Here is a 22812-nt window from a genome sequence, read left to right on the forward strand (position 1 = left end):
AAGCAGAGTAAGGAAGAAGTAAATGAAACATGAAACATTGTAGGCATATAGTGAGTGAGTAGGGGAGCAGGGCACGGGGAGGGTCTAGGGTACTTTTGGGATAGCATTTGAAATGCAAATGAAGAAAATATCTAATAAAAAATTAAAAAAAAAGAACTTAAGTCTAGCAAAGGACCATAAAATTTCAGATAATTTGCCAGTGGGATAGAGATAGAACTTAATAATAAAATGATTTATTACCTCACCTAGAATAATTTTCTTTTTATCCTCAAATCTTCAAAGCAGTGGTGATAACTGTGTTATCCACTGGGCAGAAAAGCATACTGTTAAAAGAAAATAAATTATTATTATAGTATTATGATCTAAGCCTTTCTTTATCATTTTTGGGACAGAATCAGCACTTATTGTTCCTTTTTCAGAGAATATTTTATTTTCTTATTTCTCAGGCCATAGACTATAGAATTCACCATAGTGGTGAACAGATTATTTAAGACTGAAACAACTGCATTAAGCCAGGTATTGGGATGAGCTGGAGTTATATGAGGATAACTGGCATAAAGGTAAAGAGGATTGCTGTGATGTGGGCACTCCAGGTGGAGAATGCTGTATGCTGCCCTTCAGCTGAGCAGCACTGCAGAAGAGTACCAAGTTTGCAGTTGAAGGTGGTGAAAATGAAGAGGAAGCATCTTAGGGGCATCAGGCCCACACTAATGAGCCCCCATTATTCTCAGGGCTGATGTGCTTATACAAGCCAGTTTCAGAATCAAAGAGACACCACAAAAATAATAGTCTACCTCATTAAAACCACAGTAGGGCAACTGAAAAGTGAAATTTGTCAGATGGAAAGCCAGAATGTAGTCATAAAATAATGTCCCCACTTTGTGGGACACACACTGTGTGGTTCATGATTATTGTGTACCTTAAATGGCGGCATATGTCAACAAAGCAGCCATCATCAATCACTGTATTTTCTGAAATGGTGGAAGAAGACCTGGCACAAAAAACATAGTTTCAAACCTCTTTGTGTGCCATTCCCAGTAGGATAAATTGATTCGCCACCGAAAGATTCCTCAGAACTTTGAGAATGGCTGGTTTCAAAGCAGAACACAGACCTCTAAGACAAACACTGATGGCAAGCAAAGGATTTCTTTCATGCATTTGTTGGTTTTATGTTTGCCAAACCTTATAGGAGATGATCTACACAAAAAAAAAAAAAAAAAAAAAAACAAAACATGAAGACAATAAATATTAGTTGTTATAATTGAAGAATTTTAGTTTTTGCTGAGTTGGATTAAAGTTTAACTTTGATTTGTACTTTACTCATATTGAGCTCTCTCTTTTTTTTTTTTCCAATGATTATATTTAAGAGTTTAGGCAGGGGCTGGTGAGATGGCTCAGTGGGTAAGAGCATCCGACTGCTCTTCCGAAGGTCCAGAGTTCAAATCCCAGCAACCACATGGTGGCTCACAACCATCCGCAACGAGATCTGGCGCCCTCTTCTGAAGTGTCTGAAGACAGCTACAGTGTACTTACATATAATAAAGAAATCTTTTAAAAAAAAAAAAAAAGAGTTTAGGCAGAAAACAGTCATTTTTTCAAGGACTTTGCTAAGCCATAGGAAGCAGAAAAAGGAAAAAAAATTCCAAAGAATACTCCATTCATAGAAGTGTATTGGGTGCAAATTTCCAAGCAAATAAGAAAATGCACTCAGTTTCCAGATATTAGCTCTGAGATTGTACAGATATTATTTTTAATATTGAAACATCTATTATAATGTTCCATGCGATATCTATAGGCAGGTGGATATTTGAAATGACTGGAAAGACAGACTTCCTCAATAGAAACACACATAAAAACTTTAGTAGACAAAAATATGGCATTAGAATATACTGAATCCTTAGATAATAGATACGCCTAATAAGATATTGGGAGTTCTAGCCATTGTAGCAAAGGACAGAAAGCCAAATGCAAGAGGATATTTTGAAAAAAAAAAAAACAGTTTATATTTTTGTAAATAAGTCTCAGAGATACCACACAAAGCCTCTAGCAATAAATAGTTGAATTAGAAGAACAATAAGAACAGAAGACACCCTGCATTTTTTTTATATAAACAAAGACACTAAATAGTTCCAGTTATAGCAGAAGCATTATGCACAACTTAAGACAGTGATAGGGGATACATATGAGATCTCCTGAATCTCAGAAAGTTGCATGACTCACAACACTAGCCAAATTATAGTTTTGTAGTAGCAATGATATAATTTTATGGTTGGCAATTTCCACAGCATGAGGAACTGTATTAAAAATTTGTAGTAGTAGGAAGGTTGAGAAACTCTCCTTTAAGGTATATAGATTGACTAGCCTGGTGGCTCAGGCATAAAAGCACTTGTTTCCAAAACTGAGGGCATAGATTCAATCCACAGGAGCCACATACCAGAGAGACAAAAAACCCTCAAGTTGTCCTCCAATATCCACACCCAGAGGATATTGGAGAAACATACTATTTTCATGGATTGGAAAACACAATTTGCTAAGAATGTTTTTTTTTTAAATCTAAACCATATAAACAATAAAATGCCCATTTGAAACATATTAAAATATTTAGTGATAATAAGTTAATTCTATAGGTTGCATGTAAACAAAGAATCATAATTGAGAGGCAAATTTTGACATTTTTATTATAGTTAAAATACAGTTAATCATTTCTCCCTTTCATATACAAAACAAAGTGTTAAAGATCACACAGATTTAAATCTTAATCATTGTTTCCTTGAGTTCATGTGCACAGGTGAAGGTAGAGATATACCTCAACAGGATCAAATAGAGAACTCAGAAAACAATATATTTTATTGCATATATGTATAATTTAGTGTAAAATAATGTAAAAATATATGTAAAATCTTGTATACATGAATAATTTATTTTTGGCAAACTCTATAAGAAAGTAGCCAAAGAGTAGCCTTTTCAATATTTCTTTTGGGATAAATGAACCATTATATAAAAAATAAAAATAAAAAGTCAATTAATCTAAATTCATGTCTAACAACTGACAAAAACTATACTTATGCATATCATGGATTATTGCAAATTGTACAGAAGGTCAGGAATTTGAAAGTAGGTGTGTAGTAGTGGAGGAGGGGAAATGAAAGTCCCAGATGCCAGGAATTCAAGATCTCCCCAGGACCCAACAGGGAGGAGTTTAGCCAAAATACACAACAAAGGGGAAATAGAACCTTTAGAGACTATATCCAGTGAATAGGCATGGCTCCCAGTTGAGGGATGGTGCCACCTACTTACCTCAAAAATATTAATCCAGAATTCCTCCTGTCAAAACGAGATGGAGGGACAAAGAATGGAGCAGAAACTGAAGGAAAGGCCATCCAGAGACTTCCTCATTTAAGGATCCATCCAATCTGCTGAAACTAAACCCAGACACTATTGCTGATGACAATAAGTGCTTGGCTGAAAGGAGCCTGGTATAGCTGTCCCCTGAGAGACTCTGCCAGAGCTGAACCAATACAGATGCGGATATTCACAGCCAAACACTGGACTGAGCACGGGGACTCCAATGAAGAAGTTAGGTCAAGGACTCGAGGAGCTGAAGGGGTTTGCTACCACATAGGAAAAACAACAATATCAAACATCTGGACGCGCCCAAAGCTCCCAGGAATTAAACCACCAACACAAGAATACACAGTGGGTACCGATGGCTCCAGCTGGATATGTAGGAGAGGACTGCCTTATCTGGCATCACTAGGAGGAGAGCTCCTTGGTCCTGTGGAGGTTTGATGACACAGAATAGGGGAATGCTAGCCTGCTGAGGCAGGAGTGGGTGGGATGGTGGGGGAGCATTTTCATAGATGTAGCAGGAAAAGAAGAGAGGGTAGAGGGCTTGTGAAGGGGAAACTGGGAAGGGGGATAACATTTGAAATGTAAATAAATAAAATAACCAATTAAAAATGAAAAAACCAATAAAGAAAATATGTCTGTGCTATTTTTAATTAAAACAATTATTTTCCAGAAAATAAAACATTTTAAAATAACTATTTAGATATTTCCTGCTTTTAGATGTTTTAGATATTCAGTGAATACATAGTGAAATACTGTTAGAGAAAAGAAAAATAAAACATACAAAAACGTTTTTTCTGCTGGAAGCCAAGTGGATATTTTCCCAGTACTGAGGATTTGACCCAGTGTCTGAGCTAGCTAGGTTAGTGCTCTGTGGCTGAGCTATATCCTAGGCCCTGGATTTTCTGAGAGTTCTTCACTACTTGAACTTATGGGTGATGTCCAACCCAATCTCTGCAAGAACACTGGAACTGGAGATACTTGCCACATTACACAACAAGGGATGTTCTACTGTACTGCAAAGGAAACTCAAGTTATTTTCTTTGGTATTTAGATGAGTTCAGGGTGTCTCTGCCTCAGAATCTAAGATGCATCTGTACAATGATGTTCACAGCATGTGCATGCTATGAAGTCTTGAAGACATTCATTGTCCCCTCCATCATTTCTTTCATATGCCTTTAGGGAATTTTTAAATTCAAGTTTATTACTTTCCTCATCAAGATTAAAACAATGGCAGTCTGGAAGTAGTCATGAGAAGATCTTTTCCAGTGTGTCAGCTTGCCTGAGAGACTAACCTCAAACTGTAAGCTTCTAGACAACTTCTATTGCCTTCTCACATAATAAAGTCTTTGCCTGTAGCAACATGCCAACTCTTTCACTTAAATTCTACAAATACTACAGGCATTCTGCCTATAGAAGTTCTAATTTCAGAATTGAAAAAAGGATATTTGTTGCATTGAAGAGGAGATTTTGCATTTGTTCCAACAGGAAAAGAAAAACTTGTCTTACATCCAAAATTTCAGAAATTGACAGAAGAGACCTCATGAAGATCTTGGCTACAGACAGGAAGAAAGAAATTTGTAGGATTAACCTGGCAGGTTAATACATGCTGATCTCTCTACATTTCAACAGCTCTGAGATTGACTGAGACTTAAATATCTGTATGTTAACAATAAATCTTGTTAGCTACAGAGTCCTTATGACTTATTATTGTAAGACATCTTTTCATATGTCCTGTATGGGAAATTATATTGCAGTTTGGTTATACAGTCTAAACTAACTTAAGAAAGACAGATATATTTCACTTGCTCAAAGAAAGAACGGAGGATTATCTTTAACTGATATGTGTACGCATTTGTTACATATGTTACTACAGAAATGTATATTTCTTGTGAGAATTTATGTGTTTTCAGATCAAAACGGCCAGTCACCACTGAAGACAAAACAAGTAGCCCATGTGATACAGCCTCACAGAAGGAACTACCTCAACTGCTGTTCCATCAAAACTTGCTTCCAGGACAACTTCAAAGCAACTAACTCACTTGGTCCAGCCTTTCAGACTGTTCCAATCAGGACTTTGTTTAAGCATGCATTTTCACAGCACATAGAGGCTGGACAACAAATATTACAGCTTGACTATTTCCCTAGAGGTCGAACAGCTTCTAGGGAAAGCTCAATGAAGGGAAAATATGTCCCACATGGACAGCTGACACATAAAGAAGCACGAGGGTTTAAGAAACCTAGTGGGGGAGACAATTATTAGAAATATGAGAAGGTTCCAAACTAGGGGTAAGATTTAGAAAGACAAAAACAAGATAAAGAGTATGTTCCCTAGAACCTTTGTATGTACTAGGTACTCTTGTTTTTGTTTGTTTCTTTTCCTTTTTGTTCGCTTGGTGTTTTTGAGATGAAGACATTCAAATAAACTATGTCATGGCTGCTCGGGATAGTGACAATCTTTTGATACTATAGGCTTCCATATATATATATATTGTTGTTGTTGTTTTGTTTTGTTTTGTTTTTTTGGTTTTTTGGTTTTTTTGAGACAGGGTTTCTCTGTATAGCCCTGGCTGTCCTGGAACTCACTTAGTAGACCAGGCTGACGCAAACTCAGAAATCTGCCTGCCTCTGCCTCCTGAGTGCTGGGATTAAAGGCATGTGCCACCACACCCAGCAGGCTTCCTTTTTCTAAAGTGTAAAGGAATCATGTTGTTTTCTCTCACTCTTTTTCCATTTGGAAACTATCTTTTTTTCTTTTCATTTTCTCCCTCCTTTGTCCCACAGCTGTGCTTTAGAAATAGAAATTATTAGGTTTTGGGAATGTGAAAGCAACATAAATAAAAAATAACTGTATAGAACCTTGTTGCACAGACAATTCCGGCATGCATATCCTTTTGTGAGTATGCGTGTGTATATATATATGTACATATGCATATAAACAAAGGGATCATACAAGGAACAATGCTGGCTCACACTAAGCATCATTGTGACTGTGTAATGGGTATAAAAGTGCTACTATAGAAATTTGGAGAATGCTAACATCAATTAAATCCCATGCTAGCCCCTCGATGAAATATTTGAAGGAAAAAAAAACACATAGCAGTATATTAACATTGTTGAAACTGATCTAGAGTCATTGTCTATAGAAACTGGGAGACGAATTGCTTGTTTGATTTAAATTGCATTGATTAAAACATAAAAGCAAACATAAGTCATTGTATGCCAGAAAATCTTAACATAAATTAAAGTCTAGGCAACATAATATGAAGTATTCTAAGTGAATAAAAATTATTCAATGTAAAAACAAACAAATTAGCTAAAAATATCATTATCTCTGTAGTAAAAGAACATATAGCAAATGACTGGCCCAACTTGAAACCCACCCCATGGGAAAGTACCAATCTGACTTTATTAATGATATTCTACTATGCTTACTGACAGAAGGCTAGCAAAACTATCTTCTGAGAGGCTTCATCCAGCAGCTGATGGAAACAGACACAGAATTCCATAGCTAAACATTAGGCAGAATTCTGAATTTTGTGGAAGAGTTGGGGGAATGATTGAAGGAACCCGAATGGTCAAGGACACCACAGTAAGACCTACAGAGTAGACTAAACTGGAATAAGAGATTAAACAACCAACCAGTGATCTAGAACTGAACCTAGATCTCCCCACATTTGTAGTGGATGCACAGCTTGCTCTTCATGTGGGTTCCCTAACAATTGAAGCAGGGGTTCTCTATGACTCAGTTACCTGCCCTTGGATCCCCTTCCCCTAGTTGGGCTGCCTTGTCTGGCCTCAAAAGGAGAGGATGAACTTAGTCCTGCTGTGATTTGGTGTGCTAGCATATGTTGGTAGCCATGATGGGCATCCCCTTCTTACAGAAAAGAGGGAGGAGACACTAGGGGGAAGGGCATGTAAGGATGAGACTAGGAGGAGAGGAGGAAGTAGGCTCTGTGTTCAGCATGTAAAGTGAATAAAAAAAATAATAAAAAGAACCTAATAACATGTAATGGAATAAACATGGAGGCTTCTGGCACAAAAATAGAAGAGTAATTTTCAAACCTATGAAATAAAAATCAGGATACTGGGCAATAATAAATTCAACAATACAATTACTTAACTTTAAATAAAAGTTAAAATGTATAATACGTTTCATATATCATTAAGAGAATTGTGCTACTGTTTATTTGTAAAATATATCATATTTGGAACTTTATGCCTAAAATTGATCTCAAATTAAAAGTTAAAACGTCAAAGGTTATATAATGTTTGTCTATAATAAAATTTTGAGAAATTCATACTGAGTAAAATAAACAAATTACATATTCAAAAAGAAAAAATTATAAATTTTTTATACTCGATAAAAATCACATAATTCTTCAGCTTCATGAAAAAATGGAAAATTCTTTGAAAGTATGTTTTTTCAAGTAAGGTACATGAATGTGAATAAATATTGTAGAAGGCATCCATTGTCCTTACCATAGAAGTACAAATGAAACAATAATTAGATATCACTGTGCACCTGTTATGATGAGATAAACTACAAAGTGAGGGAGGCAACTTCACAGACTGTAGACCACTTCCATGGGTTTAAATAAGAGCATCTATAATTTAATCTGCGGGTGGAGGAGTACTAGATCTTCAACCTTGATCCCCTTACATGTGAGTCAAAAGCTTTATCACTGAGCTGCATTTATTTTGACATCAAAACACATGCCTAAGAAAATGAGTTTCTAATTCTCTTCATTTGAAAATTCTCAGAAAATAAAAATCTTCAAGAACTTGAAAATGTACAAACTTTCTTCTTTTAGATGACAGCACCTTAAAATATAAAAGGTGTCAAGTAAAGTAAAAGAAATAAAAATAAAGAATTAAGGTATTTTTTTTCTCCAAAATTGAGGAACAACAATTTTGTTCCTCGGTATCTTTGAAAGTGTCTTTGATATACCAGACAAATGCTTAACACTAAGCTACATCACCAATGTGTTAGGTTTGAATTCAGGGTAGAACCCTCCCTGCTGATCTACACACCATATTTCTGATAAATACTGGAATTACAGATATGAGTCACCTGATCTACCATGGAATTTTCCACAGTGTTCTAACGATGACTCAGTCACACTTCTTAGGCCCCTCACCCTCATGTACTATTTCAGGTTTTCAGAAGATATTCATGGCTTTGAAAGAAATGTCAGTGAGACTTTGGCTTCAAATGATGCATGAAAGTCCTAAAAGAACACTGGTTTATTGGTGGTTCAGATAGTACACCTAGAAGTAAGCTCTACTTTGCTATTTGTACATGCCTGTCCTTAGCTATACTTTATGTACTGTAGCAATATACTTCTCATTTTACATCTACACCAAGATGGATAATGCCCTAATCATTCATATCTTCTGATATGAGTCATGAAAGACTGCAAGTCTGGGATAGAAAAAGCTTTTTCTATACTCTTTTCTTTTATACACAGTATCTCTTTTACTATATCTGTGCTCCCAGTTTTAGGGACCATGGTGTTAACTTATGCAAATGCACTGAGAAATTAAACAGGAGTAGTTTTCAAGAAGAACGAAGACCAAAGTGTGTTTACTTTGCCCCTTCTTAGAATTGGGAACAAATCACCCATGGAAGGAGTTACAGAGACAAAGTTTGGAGTTGAGGCGAAAGGATGGACCATCTAGAGACTGCCATACCCGGGGATCCTTCCCATAATCAGCCTCCAAACGCAGACACCATTGCATACACCAGCAAGATTTTGCTGAAAGAACCCTGATATAGCTGTCTCTTGTGAGACTATGCCGGGGCCTAGCAAACACAGAAATGGATGCTCACAGTCAGCTATTGGATGGATCACAGGGCCCCCAATGGAGGAGCTAGAGAAAGTACCCAAGGTGCTGGGGGGATCTGCAACCCTATAGGTGGAACAACAATATGAACTAACCAGTAACCCCCAGAGCTCATGTCTCTAGCTGCATATGTATCAGAAGATGGCCAAGTTGGCCATCAGTAGAAAGAGAGACCCATTGGTCATGCAAACATTATATGCCTCAGTACAGGGCAACGCCAGGGCCAAGAAGTGCGAGTGGGTGGGGGAGGATGTGGGGGACTTTTGGGATAGCATTGGCAATGTAAAAGAAAAAAATACCTAATAAAAATAATTTAAAAAGGAGTAGTTTTTAGATTATTATTTTTTATATTATCTGAGCTATATTACATGTGACAGTTTTATAAACCTGATGGCTCCATTGGTATGTACTCAGGTGTAAATGATTAGTGGTCTCATCTTAATTATGCAAACATAAAACTTCGGTTATTCTAATATTTATTAGAATAATTATTCTTAATTTAATGCACTTACAAAGTTTAATGAACAAAATGGCAAGACAAAGGTTAGAGACGGAACAGCTAATAAGGTGGGATGCAAACAAACCTGTTAAATTATTTGTCTATAGGTTTTGAAGACCTATGAGGCCTCAAATCTGTACAAAGGATTTCAGGAAACTAAGGAATTTTGAAAGCAGGAGACACCATCTTACCTAGGGAAGAGAACAGTGATTTCTTATTAAATACCAAATGGTCGTCCCTGAAAACATGCATACAAGTAACATGATACAAACTGAACAGTCTGTAATAAGGACTATATATGTATCCACACACAAATACATTCATGCATAATAATCAATGAAAGGGGGTTTAAGAATTTGAAATAGAGCAAGGGGAATTATATACAAGGGCTTTGGTGGAGGAAAGGGAAAGAAAAACAATGTCATTATATTATAAATTCAAAAGATAAAAAGTAATTTTTCAAAAGGTCTTTGGATGTCAGAAAGGCAGAGCAAAGGAGGTTATCAGAGTTGGAATACACCAAAAGAGAATTAGAATATAATACTCATCTTTAACCTTTTATCTCCCCTTTCCTTTATATAACATTTTATAAAAAATGACTACTATGAACCATTCTTCAGTTACTGACTGAGTAGTACTCCATTGTGTAAATGTACCACATTTTCTGTATCCATTCCTCTGTTGAGGGGCATCTGGGTTCTTTCCAACTTCTGGCTATTATAAATAAGGCTGCTATGAAGATAGTGGAGCATGCGTCCTTATTACCGGTTGGAACATCTTTTGGGTATATGCCCAGGAGAGATATTGCTGAATCTTCTGGTAGTACTATGTCCAATTTTCTGAGGAACTGTCACACTGATTTTCAGAGTGGTTGTACAAGCTTGCAATCCCACCAACAATGGATTAGTGTTCCTCTTTCTTCACATCCTCTCCCACATCTGCTGTCACTTGAGTTTCTGATCTTAGCCCTTCAGACTGGTGTGAGGTGGAATCTTGGGGTTGTTTTGATTTGCATTTCCCTGATGACTAAGGATGTTGAATACTTCTTTAGGTTTTTCTCTGCCATTTGAGTTTCCTCAGTTGACAATTCTCTATTTAGGACTGTTCCCCTATTTTTTTAATAGGGTTATTTAGTGATTTGAAATCCAACTTCTTGAATTCTTTGTATACATTGGATATTAGCCTTCTATCAGATGTGGGATTGTTAAAGATTTTTTCCCAATAAGTTGGTTGTCATTTTGTTCTGTTGACAGTGTCCTTTACCTTACAGACGGTTTGCAATTTTATGAGGTTCCATTTGTCCATTCTTGATCTTAGCACATAAGCCACTGGTATTCTGTTCAGGAAATTTTCATATGTGCCCATGTATTTGAGGCTTTCCCCCACTTTCTCTTTTATTAGATTCAGTGTATCTGGTTTTAGGTGGAGGTCCTTGATCCACTTGAGCTTTGTACAGGGAGATGAGAACAGATCAGTTTGCATTCTTCTGCATGTTGACCATCAGTTGAACCAGTACTATTGGTTGAAAATGCTGTCTTCTTTCTATCAGATGGTTTTAGCTCCTTTGTCAAAGATGAAGTGACCATAAGTATGTGGTTTCATTTGGCAATAAAAGCTGTAATGATTGAGGACACATCACTGATTATACAACATAATGACATTGAAATGGTAAATATGGAAAAAATATCAAAATGTCCACAAAATAAAAACACCCTTGACATCACCATCTCTTACATTGAGGAAAATTAATATTACCCATTAAAATGCATACTTTAAAATTTCTTCTCATTTTCTGCTCTCTGTTGTTTTCAGGTTTTATACTGTTTAATTTGACTCATGTAGTCTGCATTTTGACAAGTCATCTAATTGTGTTTAAAATGAAAGAACACATACAGTTTAATTAAATTTAATCAGTAGTCTTGCAAACAAAATGATATTTAAGACTTAAGATTTCCCCAACCTACCTAAAAAAACTTTATCTGTAAAATATCTGTTTACAGCACATAAAATTTCCTGTTACAATATATTGGAAGTGGAATATTACACAATAAGATTATATAAACCAGAGGGTATGGAGAACTCCATGGAGACAGGGCCCCCTAAATAAGTGAGATCATACTCACATGTGGACTCACAGAGATTGAGGTAGCATGCACAGGACCTATAGGTGTCTGCAATAGATTCTGTCCTAGGGCTCAATGGAGAAGTGGACATATGCCTCCATACTTAATTCAGAAGCTATCTTCAATTGATAACTGCTTGCAAATGAAAATTGCCCACCCCACCCCCCTCCAAGGGAGTCTACTCTTTAGGGTAGACGACATGCACTAGTAGATGGTAAACAGAAAAAAAATCAGTGAGAAATTTGGGGAATTCTTGTCTTATCATGTTGTATCACGACTTTGCACCCAACCAATGGACAGAAGCAGCTGACCCCTGTTGTTGAATTAGGGAAGGCTGAAAGAAGCTGAAGAGAATTGTGATTCTGTAGGAGGACCAGCAGTCTTAATTAATCGGGACACCCGAGTTCTCTCAAACACTTTACCACCAAGCAGGCAATATATACCAGCTGATATGAAGCAGCCAACACACATACAGTAGAGGACTGTCAGGTCTGTATTCAGTAAGAGATGATGCACCTAGCCCTCAAGAGACTGGAGGCCCCATGGAGTTTGGAGGTCAGGTGGGGTTGGGGCATCCATGTGAAGACAGGTGGGTGGGGAGGAGGTATGGGATGTGAAGCAGTCAGAGGGTAGATGAGGCTGGGGGATAAAAATATGGAGTGTGAAAAAATAAATTAAAAAATCAATAATATATTTACCCTATACTTCCTTTCCATATATATTATGTCTTCCACTTTAGTAATTTTTTCCTGAACGCTGTGTAAAATTGAGTGGATCTCTGTGTATGTATCTCTTTCTCATGCCTTTTCCTCCTTTTCTTTATTTTTTCCTATTCTTATGTGATGTGTTATGTTTTTTATATCATAGTTTGTATCATCATTGTCCCTTATAAGCCTGATTGTTTTCTAATGAAAGACAGAAAGGGATTGGATAAAGATGGGACAGGATATAAAGAGGAACTTGGAGGAACAGAGGGAGGGTAATCCATTTTCATGATATATTATATGAGAAAAATACATTTTCAGTACATTAAAATTTTAAAAGAGAACCAAAGCAGCTGGGTCATGTGTGATCCAAATTCACTGAGTTAAGAGAATTGTACATTTGAGTCCTTGGACTGCATAACAAGATTCTACCTCATGAACAAGCAAACAAGCAAACAAACAAACAAACAAACAAACAAACAAAAAAGAAAGAAAACAACAAAAAGAAAACAAAACATGAAGGAATAAGGAAATCAGAGAAATTTTGTATCTAATGGTGGGGTTACAAATCCCTGAAAACAATGCTGAAGAAACATCTTCAAGAGCACAGGGTATCTGGGCTTGAATCTGGGGAGAACATGCACATGTCTGACTCAGCCACATGGTGATGAGTTCAAGAGTGTCTGAGACCTTGCTTATTTCCTCCTCATAAATATAGCACCTTTCTCAAGGCTTCCACTTAGAGTGTAAACAGTTTTTTGTTTGTTTTGTTTTTTTAATGTTTTTGAGTTACCTGAGCCTAAACAGAAGAAGTTTTCTGTATATAAAAAATCAATAAAAACTTAGTAAAAAAAATGGCATCTAATTTAATTTTGCATCTTGATAGATGACTTGTAAATATATAAGAACTTACTTTGGAACTATCACCATTCCTCTCGAGACAGAAGTTAGCATTAGGCTCAAAAGTCATTCTTGGAGGCTCTTCTTAAATGGTCTAGACTATAGGGAATTTGTGAACTTATGAGTGTTTTGAATTCATAACAAATCCCAAGTCTCAGGAGCATCACATAAAGGCTCATAGCACACTCATAGGTTATAGCACACTCATAGGTTCTGGGAAGCTAGTGGTGATCTTCTTTATGATATTGATAGTTTGTTCTATTAGATGAATATTGATAATTCAGTTTGGAAAAAAATATATTTCAGCACTTGACACAACATGTGTAAGAAAGCAGGGGACATTTCCTTGAACATCAGCATAATTATCTGTTACATGAAAAAGAAACCAAACAATTTATGAGAATTTTATTTTCTGTGCCTGTCCTAGGTAAGTTCTTAATATCATTTATGACAACAGTATAATATCTTGTAGAGGAGCAGTTGATTTTGACGATCATTTTTATGTACAGGCAACATCCTAGTTTTACCTGGGAGTATTGGTTTGAGTATTTTCTCTGGTAGTGAGTATATCCTGTCTCTTTTCCTATCATTCTTCACTGTTCCTTTACTATGATGGGGTCTCACAATCTGACAGAATGATTCCAATTCAAATTTAACCAGTATACCCCAGTTTACTGGGAATCTATGACTGAAGCATTCCATTTCTGAAAACATTTTTGTAGGATGTTTTTACTAGGACTCTATATCTTGCATATTAACTTACACATATACAAAAGAGAGAAAGTAAATGAAAAATCAACACTAAATATATCACCTTTGTGTATATTGAAATTCTTCCTTTTGACTTTACCTTGAAGGAATCATCTTAGAGCATGAGAAGATTGATCATATTTACTGCATGAATCACTTCTTAATTTTTCTTTTGTCCTCAAAGCACTAGCCAGAGTATACCATACAAGGTAAAGAATATATATCACAATTTCTCTCAGACCTCCAGAATAGTGCTTGGTACTTTTAGCCTCACTCTGAACCTCCATAATTTGAACCTGTGTATAAGCCAACTATTCTTAAATGTTAATATGTTTTCATCACCCACACCTATATGAAGAGTTTGAGATAAAGAAATACAGAAAACTCTATACTTCATTTAAGCTGGAATATTTTCACATAATCACACTGTGTGACCATGTTATGTTTTAAATATATATTGATTACTGTTTTATATACTGAATATTTACACTCATGACTTTTGTTCATCATAGAGATTCTGAAAATGTTATATTCTCATTCTTTGTTCATGTAAAAACTCACAAAATAACTTGCTGAAAGTCACAAACAAATTAGCAATGAATTGGCTTTTAAAATTAAGCCTTTCTTGATGCTGCACCTATACACTATTTCAGTCTCTTAGTATAATGTATCTTTTTGTTGCCCAGAGATATGGGGAATACTGAGAAGTTTATTTACAGGTGGTCTCTTCAGTGATTTCAAAACACACAGGTTCACTCTGAATGTCATTGAGAGTACAATGTAAGCATTCAGTTGAAATCATAAACATTGATTTGGTTCATTGGTTTGGTTCTTTGCCTTTAAGGATCAATTGAGGCCAAAGTATGTGAAATATAGGTCAAAGCTTTTCACAAATGGGTTTTTCTTTCTTGAAGGCTGGCTTGAGAGCATATTCTCTTAATTTTTCCCTAAATATTTAGTATCCCCTTTGATATCTCTGTTAAACCCAGGAACATCTATTTTCCCTTTTCTATTTTTCCCCTAACCAAATTTTCTCCAAAGTAAATAAAATTATGAGATAAAGTACTCTTTGCTCGATTTGGTCTCTTGCTGCTTTAAGTTTGTCTAAAATGACCTTTATGCTCATGTTGTCAACTGCAAGGAGATCCCATGACCCTCCTCTTGTACATCATTTAGATTTGGCCATTTAAGGAAGCTTAGAAATCCGGTCCATCCTTTGACATCTAAAATAATTCACACTGGGAATCTATCATACTCTCAGTTTTGTGTTTAGTCAGATGACAAGTGTCAGTAAAATAGCAACTATCTCTTAGGTAAAACCAGTGAAGTATTGTTCTGAAACCATTTACCCTGAACTCAAGTTCTGAGTCTTTTCTTTAAATCTTCTAACTTAGATTTCTACATGAGAAATATATACCCTTCCAAGTGGTGTAAAGAACTCAATGTCATGATGTAGGTAAACCACATGAAATCAGGTAGGTAGGAAAGAGGAAGAGGAAGAATCAAAGAAGGGAAGACAATAAAAATTATCTCCATCAAAATAGAAGAGAAATCTATAACCTGACAATACACACTGCCATCTAACAAGGTTTCACGAGAAAAACATTTCACATTGTAAAAGAGGGTACCCACAAGATTGTGATACATCTTGAGGGAGGACATGCAGCACATGCTTTTATCTTTCAGATCCAGGATTAAAACCACCATGGGGTTCCACTTATAGAATGGTTAGATATTTAGTTACATCATTTTTTCTTGTATGTTCATGAGCAAAGGTTCTTGTCTTGTAACAATTGTCCATTGTATTTAGGTGTTTCATAAGACCTGGTTTATAATTATGATTACAGTACTAAGCAACTGACACTTTTGAAAATGATTAAGTGAGAGGAAACACCCCTTGTGAACATTGTAGCACAGAAGGCTGTGTTTTATCATGGCACAGTGAGGGAAATAGCTGTGTCTCAGCCTTTTTTCAACATAGTAAGCATGCAAGAGGTGTTAGGTGAGTATTCTTGGTTAGGAACATTTTTTTTTCCTTAGGATGAGTCAATGCTTTTTAGATAAGTATATGTCTACCTCCCCTCCAGCTGGAGATTAAAAACAAAACAAAGACGAAACCATTTTAAGTGCAGTGGGACTGAAGAAGATTCACCCTTCCTTCTTTGTGGTATGTAAAGATTCTGGAGAAACTCTGCTAGTAACTTCAACAATTGTTTCCCATTTCTGCAATTGCTGGGTTTCTTTCATTGAAATGTTGTTTAGTTGGGTCACAGAGCTTCTTTTGCATTTTTGAGAAAGGGTTAAACTATGGAAACAATTTGATACTATATCCTAAGTAGCTAAAATTGGCTTCAAGCCACAACAATCATGTCTCAGCTCCTTGAGTTGTGTGTGTAAATGCATAAGCAAACACACAAAGAATTTGTACTCTTCATCTTTCAGTAAAAATTGACTCTGTTGGGGAAAAAATAACCTGCTTCCTTAGGGAAAAAATTAATTTGGCTTCTGAATACAGGAGGTAAGTCATTTTAAATAAGTTAGAAAGCATTTTATTTTGTGATCTGAGTTCACATCCAACTTGGAAACAAATTTACAGGTGATACATGAAAATAGTACATTGACATTTTGCTAATAATCTCTTTTTGAAGATGTAATTTCATTTGGAAGTGAAGTAAAACTCTTCCAAAATGTAATCTTTAGTTGCACATGAAAGGAGGCATATTCATGGTGGTATGATATTAAACAAAATGCTTAATTTCTATTTCTCCAGAAATCTTCAAGTAATGGCCACTGGGAATCATTCTGCAGCAGTTGTGTTTGTCTTGGTGGGATTAACACAGCAGCCTGAGCTCCTGCTGCCCCTCTTCATTCTGTTCCTGGGCATCTATGTGGTGACAGCAGTGGGAAACTTGGGCATGATACTGCTCATCACAGTCAGTCCACTGCTGCATACTCCTATGTACTATTTCCTCAGCAGCTTATCCTTTGTTGATCTCTCCTATTCCACTGTCATTACACCCAAAATGCTGGTGAACTTTCTTGGGAAGAAAAATTTCATCACCTATTCGGAGTGCATGGCTCAGTTCTTTTTCTTTGCAATCTTTGTGGTCACTGAGGGTTATCTCCTGACTGTTATGGCATATGATCGCTATGTGGCCATCTGTAGACCATTGCTGTATAATGTGATGATGTCCTCTAAACACTGCTTACTGTTAGTGCTAGTTGCTTTCACCCTAGGCCTTTTTTCTGCTGTAGTACACACAAGTGCTATGATGAGTCTGAACTTCTGTAAAGCCTACATCATAAGTCATTACTTCTGTGATGCTCTTCCTCTCCTCAAACTTTCCTGCTCTAACACACATCTCAATGAGCTTCTTATATTTATTATTGGAGGGATCAACACCTTGGTGCCCACTCTAGCTGTTGCCATTTCCTATATTTTCATCTTCTGCAGCATCCTTCACATCAAGTCATCAAAGGGCAGGTCCAAAGCCTTTGGAACCTGCAGCTCTCATCTCATGGCTGTGGGGATCTTCTTTGGGTCTATCACCTTCATGTATTTAAAGCCTTCTTCAAGTAGTTCTCTGGAGCAAGAGAAGGTTTCTTCTGTTTTCTATACCACAGTGATCCCCATGCTGAACCCATTAATATACAGTTTGAGGAACAAAGATGTGAAGAAAGCACTGGGCAGATTCTCAATAGGAAGATAAGTCTTACTTTTTGCAAATATTACAAAGTAGAAGTGAATAGTGCTAATGAAAGTATGATATATATACTTTGATCTCTTGCAATATATAGGATATCTATATTTAGGGTGCTAGGATTAATCTCAAAGCATCCTGCATTTTGCACAATCCCTATACCATGGGGCAACATTTAGCATTCATTTTTTTAATGAAGTGCTTTACCATTTATCATTGATTTTTTTCCAGTAAAATGGAAAATAAGTTTATAAAGCAGGTATTAGTGCTTTGATAGGAAAATTGGTCTTTCTCTCTTATATAAATAAAATAATAATTCAGATTTGTCTCTCACCTTTATTTTCTCTTCCTAATATCCAATAGTTACATATTGAACCCTCTCTATATCCATAGTTCTATGACTGTAGGAAGGGTTGTGGTCCAATAAACCTTTCCATGATATACGAATAACTGTGAGTGGGTCTGTGCCTTGCTCAGGAGAAGTAGGCACATCTTTTGATTCATGATTACAATGACTATTTCATATTTGAAAGATATAATTTTACCACCTTTTCCCTATCTTCTAGCTCTTATTTTTTCTTTTTTTCTCATCATCTGCAATGTTTCTTAGGCCTTAGAGAGGACGGTAGTACAAATGATTTGTTTAGGCATAAGACTTTTTCTATCATTTATTCTCAGCATCATAGGTAGCCCCTGAGTGTTCCGTCAGATAATCAATAGGAGTAATTCCCATCACAGAATTATCTATAGACTACTGATGGAATCTGAAGGAGGAGAACAACTATCTTCATCTGTGTCACCACAGTGCTCACAAATCTCCAACACATAGTTCTAACCCCAAAGAGACAGATATTCCTGGCCAAAATCAGGGACAAAGACATGTATAGTAGAGAGTATAAAAAAGAGATTAATATGGATAATGGTGAAAAGGAAAGAGCAGAGGAAATACCAAAGATGGGGGAAGATGAAAGAACAACCAAAGTGAGTGCATATCTAGTGACTTCTTTTGTTATTGGGTTACCTAACTAAGGATGATATCCTCTTCTGTTAGTATTATGTCCAATTTTCCAAGGAAACCACAGATTGATTTCCAGAGTGGTTGTACAAGTTTGGAAACCCACCAGCAATGGAGGAGTGTTTCTCTTTCTCCACATCCTTGCCAGCATCTGTAGTCACCTGAATTTTTGATCTTAGTGATTCTAACTGGTGTAAGGTGGAATCTCAGGGTTGTTTTGATTTGCATTTCCCAGATGATTTAGGATGTTGAACATTTTTTGCTTCTCAGCCCTTCGGTTTTCCTCAGTTGAGAATTCTTTCTTTAGCTCTGTACCACATTTTTAAATGGGGTTATTTGAATTTCTGGGGTCCAGCTTCTTGAGTTCATTGTATATATTGGATATTAGTCCCCTATCAGATTTAGGATTGGTAAAAATCTTTTCCTAATCTCTTGGAGGCCTTTTTGTCTTATTGACAGTATCTTTTGCCTTACAGAAGCTTTGCAATTTTTTTTCAAAGTCAAAAGACAGCTTTTATTTTTCTAATAAGACTAAATTTATTCAATACCCTAAAGTTTTGGTTATAAGTATCCAACAGTATAAAAAGTACAAAACAGATCTTTAGAGTTCTAATATATTAATACAAAGTGCAAATCTACATGCAGTACATCCTACAGGCAGAGAATGGAGGAGGAGAAGGCTGTGGTTGAGGTCTAGTAATAAATAAATTAATTAATTAGTAAATAAATTAATAAACAAACAAACAAACACAGAAGTAGAGTTGATCCATCGAAGTATATTCTACCACCAATACTGCAGCCAAAATGTACAAAAAAAAAAAAAAATCCCATGTCAAAGTAACGCAGGAGAATGGTAATGGCTGGATTCTGTATTACACCAGGGTTGTAGAGAAATGGCCCCCTCATTGGGCAGTCTGTGCATGTGGTAGCTTGTACTAGGTAGGTTTTTCCTAAAAGGAAGAAATACACAATGTAAAACTATAGGATGCCACAAACTGTGGCTTCTCCTTGTTGTGAAACTCTATAAGACTTTAAAATCCAGTTTCTAAAATAACCATGAGGAACAGAATACTAAGGCAGCCACATGCACCTCCTCTACGAGCTCCCAAGTGGCATTACTCTTTTTCCTGAACTCTGAGAAGAGGCAATTAGACAACTTCAGTTGGGATCCACTGAGAAGCCAACCGAATCATTGAGATCTAGAGGTGTGGAGCTCCATTCTGTTTCTTGATGTTAAGAAGCCAACCCAACCCACCAACTTAGCCTCAACACACAACTCTTCTCCTATAATCAACTTTAAATAGTGGGAGGAAAACAATGAAAGAACAAAACCTCAAACCCTAATAAGGTCTATGACAAGGCAAAGAATTACTCTACAGATAAAACCTCCACAAAGGTCAACTGAGGTAATCCAGAGCTAGGACTGAATCATGTGGATTTCAGTGAATCCCAGACAGTCATGTTAACACCAATATCAATTATTTACATACTGTAAGCCCTCTAAGAAACATGTCCCAAGCAGCATCAACTGTGCCCCGTGCATCCCCAGGACTTACACATTCTGATGAAGTAGTTTCTAACCATGTATGTGCTCTCTACTTTGTGGTGATGCTTTGGTACTATCCCTAGATGACCTTGCCCATCCTAGAGGCAAGGCCTTCCACAGAAGGAGATCTGGTTCTGTTTTACAAGATCCACATACAGTCTTTTATCAATATGAAGATAAAGAGCAAAGACACGTTGCTACTTGTGTGTTCAGAAATTGTTTCCTCCTTCAAGCTATTTGCAGAAAGCTCAGTCCTGCTTAATAATCAGTAGTAAAGGTCTGACTCATCTGGACCTGGCAACGCCTTAGCATTTACAAATTTTAACTACATTATAGGAGCAGGTCATGCTACTGAGTTATAACAAATTATCATGAGGGAAAACAAGTGTAGCCAGCCATTTAAAAATGCCCTAACCACTGCCTTTCCACAGAAAGACTAACCTACATATGGTTTATCACACAACAAATCCCATCTTTGTCCCCTGAAATTCCCCTAATTCCATTAATTAGAGGGGATTTAAAAAAAGACTTAAAGAGCACTTTACAGAAGCATTCAGCTTTCCTATGAAATACTCAACATCTTAAATATTATGTACACTTCTTTTTCTTGCAGTAAGCTAGAGACTGGCTTCAGAGTTTGTTGGGTGAAGGGTAAGGAGAGTACTCCATTAAAAACTATTCTAGAAAATGTCTTTTGGCAGAATAGCAGATATCCAAGTTAAAAATAGGAGGGTCAGTTTGTTTTGTGGTCTTTTCAAAGTTTAAAACGCTCTTTGCTCCCTTCTAAATGAACCTCAGTCACCACTCAGAGCCTCAGTGGAGATGGACAGAGGCGCTGGACCCTGCTCCTCGGGCCCCTTTCTGCTGGGACAGACTCCTAGTTAATCTGCTCCCATGAAGACTACATATTCAGAGCCATCCTAGAGGATCTGCTGCACTCAGAGCACTTGACACCATATGCTGCACCAGAGCAGTCACACAGAAGATCCTCTGCACTCAGAGCAATAAGGCAATTGACACACAGCCTGAGACATCTGAGGAGATCTGCTGTACATAGGGCAACTGAGCAACTGATCATCAGTTTGTCTGCTCCCCCGAAGACACCACAGTTTAAAGGAATCCAGGAGCTCCTCTGTACCCAGGGCAACTGGGCAACAGATAGCACAGTCAGAAGACCTCCTGGGGACTCTGAAGCATGCAAGGCAACTGACATGACAGAATGAAAGGCTTCTGGGAATTCTGCTGTACACAGGGAAACAGAAACCACAGTCTGTAGGCCACCCTGAAGAATGTCTTAGCAATAGCTTTACTGTTCCTCTGAAGACCCAAAAGTCTGAAAGGAATCTAACAGGCCTCACAGGAGATTTACTGCAGCCAGGGCAACAGGTAATCCACTTCTTTTTCTCTCTGAAATGCCCCCAGTTGGAAGGCTCCACAGGGGGTCTGCTGCAGGGGGTGGGGGGGTGAAGGGGAGTGGGGATGGTGGGCAGGCCTACTGGGACACCTGAAGCAACCCAGGGACAAAAGAGTCAAACTCCAGACAGAGTCACCCAGACCAGCAAACACTAGGGATAACCAGATAGTGAGAGGCAAGCACAAGACCATAAGCAACAGAAGCCAATATACGAGGGCATCATCACAACCCAGTTCTCCCACCACAGCAAACCCTGAATACAGCAACACATCTGAAAATCAGGAAGCTGACCTAAAATCCTATCTCATGAAGATAATAGAGTCCTTTCAGAAGAATATAAATAACTCAGTGAAAGAAATACAGGAAAACACAGGTAAACACAGAAACCATTAAAATGGAAACAGATAAATCCCTTAAAGAAATACAGGAAAACACAATAAAAAAGGTGAAGGAATTGAATAAAGCAGTCCAAGATATACATGTGGAAGTAGAGATAATTAAGAAAACACAAATGGAGGCAAACCTGGAAATGGAAAACCTAGGAAAGGTCATGAATTACAGATGTAAGTATCAACAACAGAATATAAGAGATAGAAGAAAGAATCTTAGGTGTAGAAGATTTAATAGAAGAGATTGACAAAACTGTCAAAGAAAGTTTAAAGCATAACAAACTTCTAATCCAAAGCATCTAGGAATTTCAGGACACAATGAAAAGACCAAAATTCCCACTTTCTCTTCTAAAAGGTTCACTGTATCTAGTTTTATGTAGTCCTTGATCTACTTGGACTTGAGCTTTATACATGGAGATAAGAATGGATCAATTCGCATTCTTATACATGTTGATCTCCAGTTAAATCAGCACCCTTTGTTGAAAATGCTATCCTTTTTTCACTGGATGGTTTCAGCTCCTTTGTTAAACATCAAGTGACCATATGTGTCTGGGTTCATTTCTAAATTTTCAATTC

At 36.9% G+C, this 22812-nt stretch overlaps 1 protein-coding gene and 1 pseudogene across 1 annotated transcript; one reads left to right on the plus strand and one right to left on the minus strand.

Moving 5' to 3' along the window:
- Positions 1-377: 377 nt before the first annotated feature.
- LOC110301534 lies at positions 378-13451 on the minus strand (annotated as a pseudogene).
- Positions 13452-16876: 3425 nt separating this feature from the next.
- LOC110302286 (olfactory receptor 8D1-like) lies at positions 16877-17964 on the plus strand. Its single transcript, XM_021173128.1, has one exon. The coding sequence runs from the start codon at positions 16904-16906 to the stop codon at positions 17879-17881; it is 978 nt and encodes a 325-aa protein (XP_021028787.1). The 5' UTR covers positions 16877-16903; the 3' UTR covers positions 17882-17964.
- The last annotated feature ends 4848 nt before the right edge of the window (positions 17965-22812 follow it).

Source organism: Mus caroli, chromosome 9, assembly GCF_900094665.2.
Source record: "Mus caroli chromosome 9, CAROLI_EIJ_v1.1, whole genome shotgun sequence".
In the NCBI taxonomy this organism is placed as follows: domain Eukaryota; kingdom Metazoa; phylum Chordata; class Mammalia; order Rodentia; family Muridae; genus Mus; species Mus caroli.

Bases quoted from the DNA above. Each gene is read 5' to 3' on its own strand.
- LOC110302286 (XM_021173128.1), top strand. From the start codon at position 16,904: ATGATATTAAACAAAATGCTTAATTTCTATTTCTCCAGAAATCTTCAA.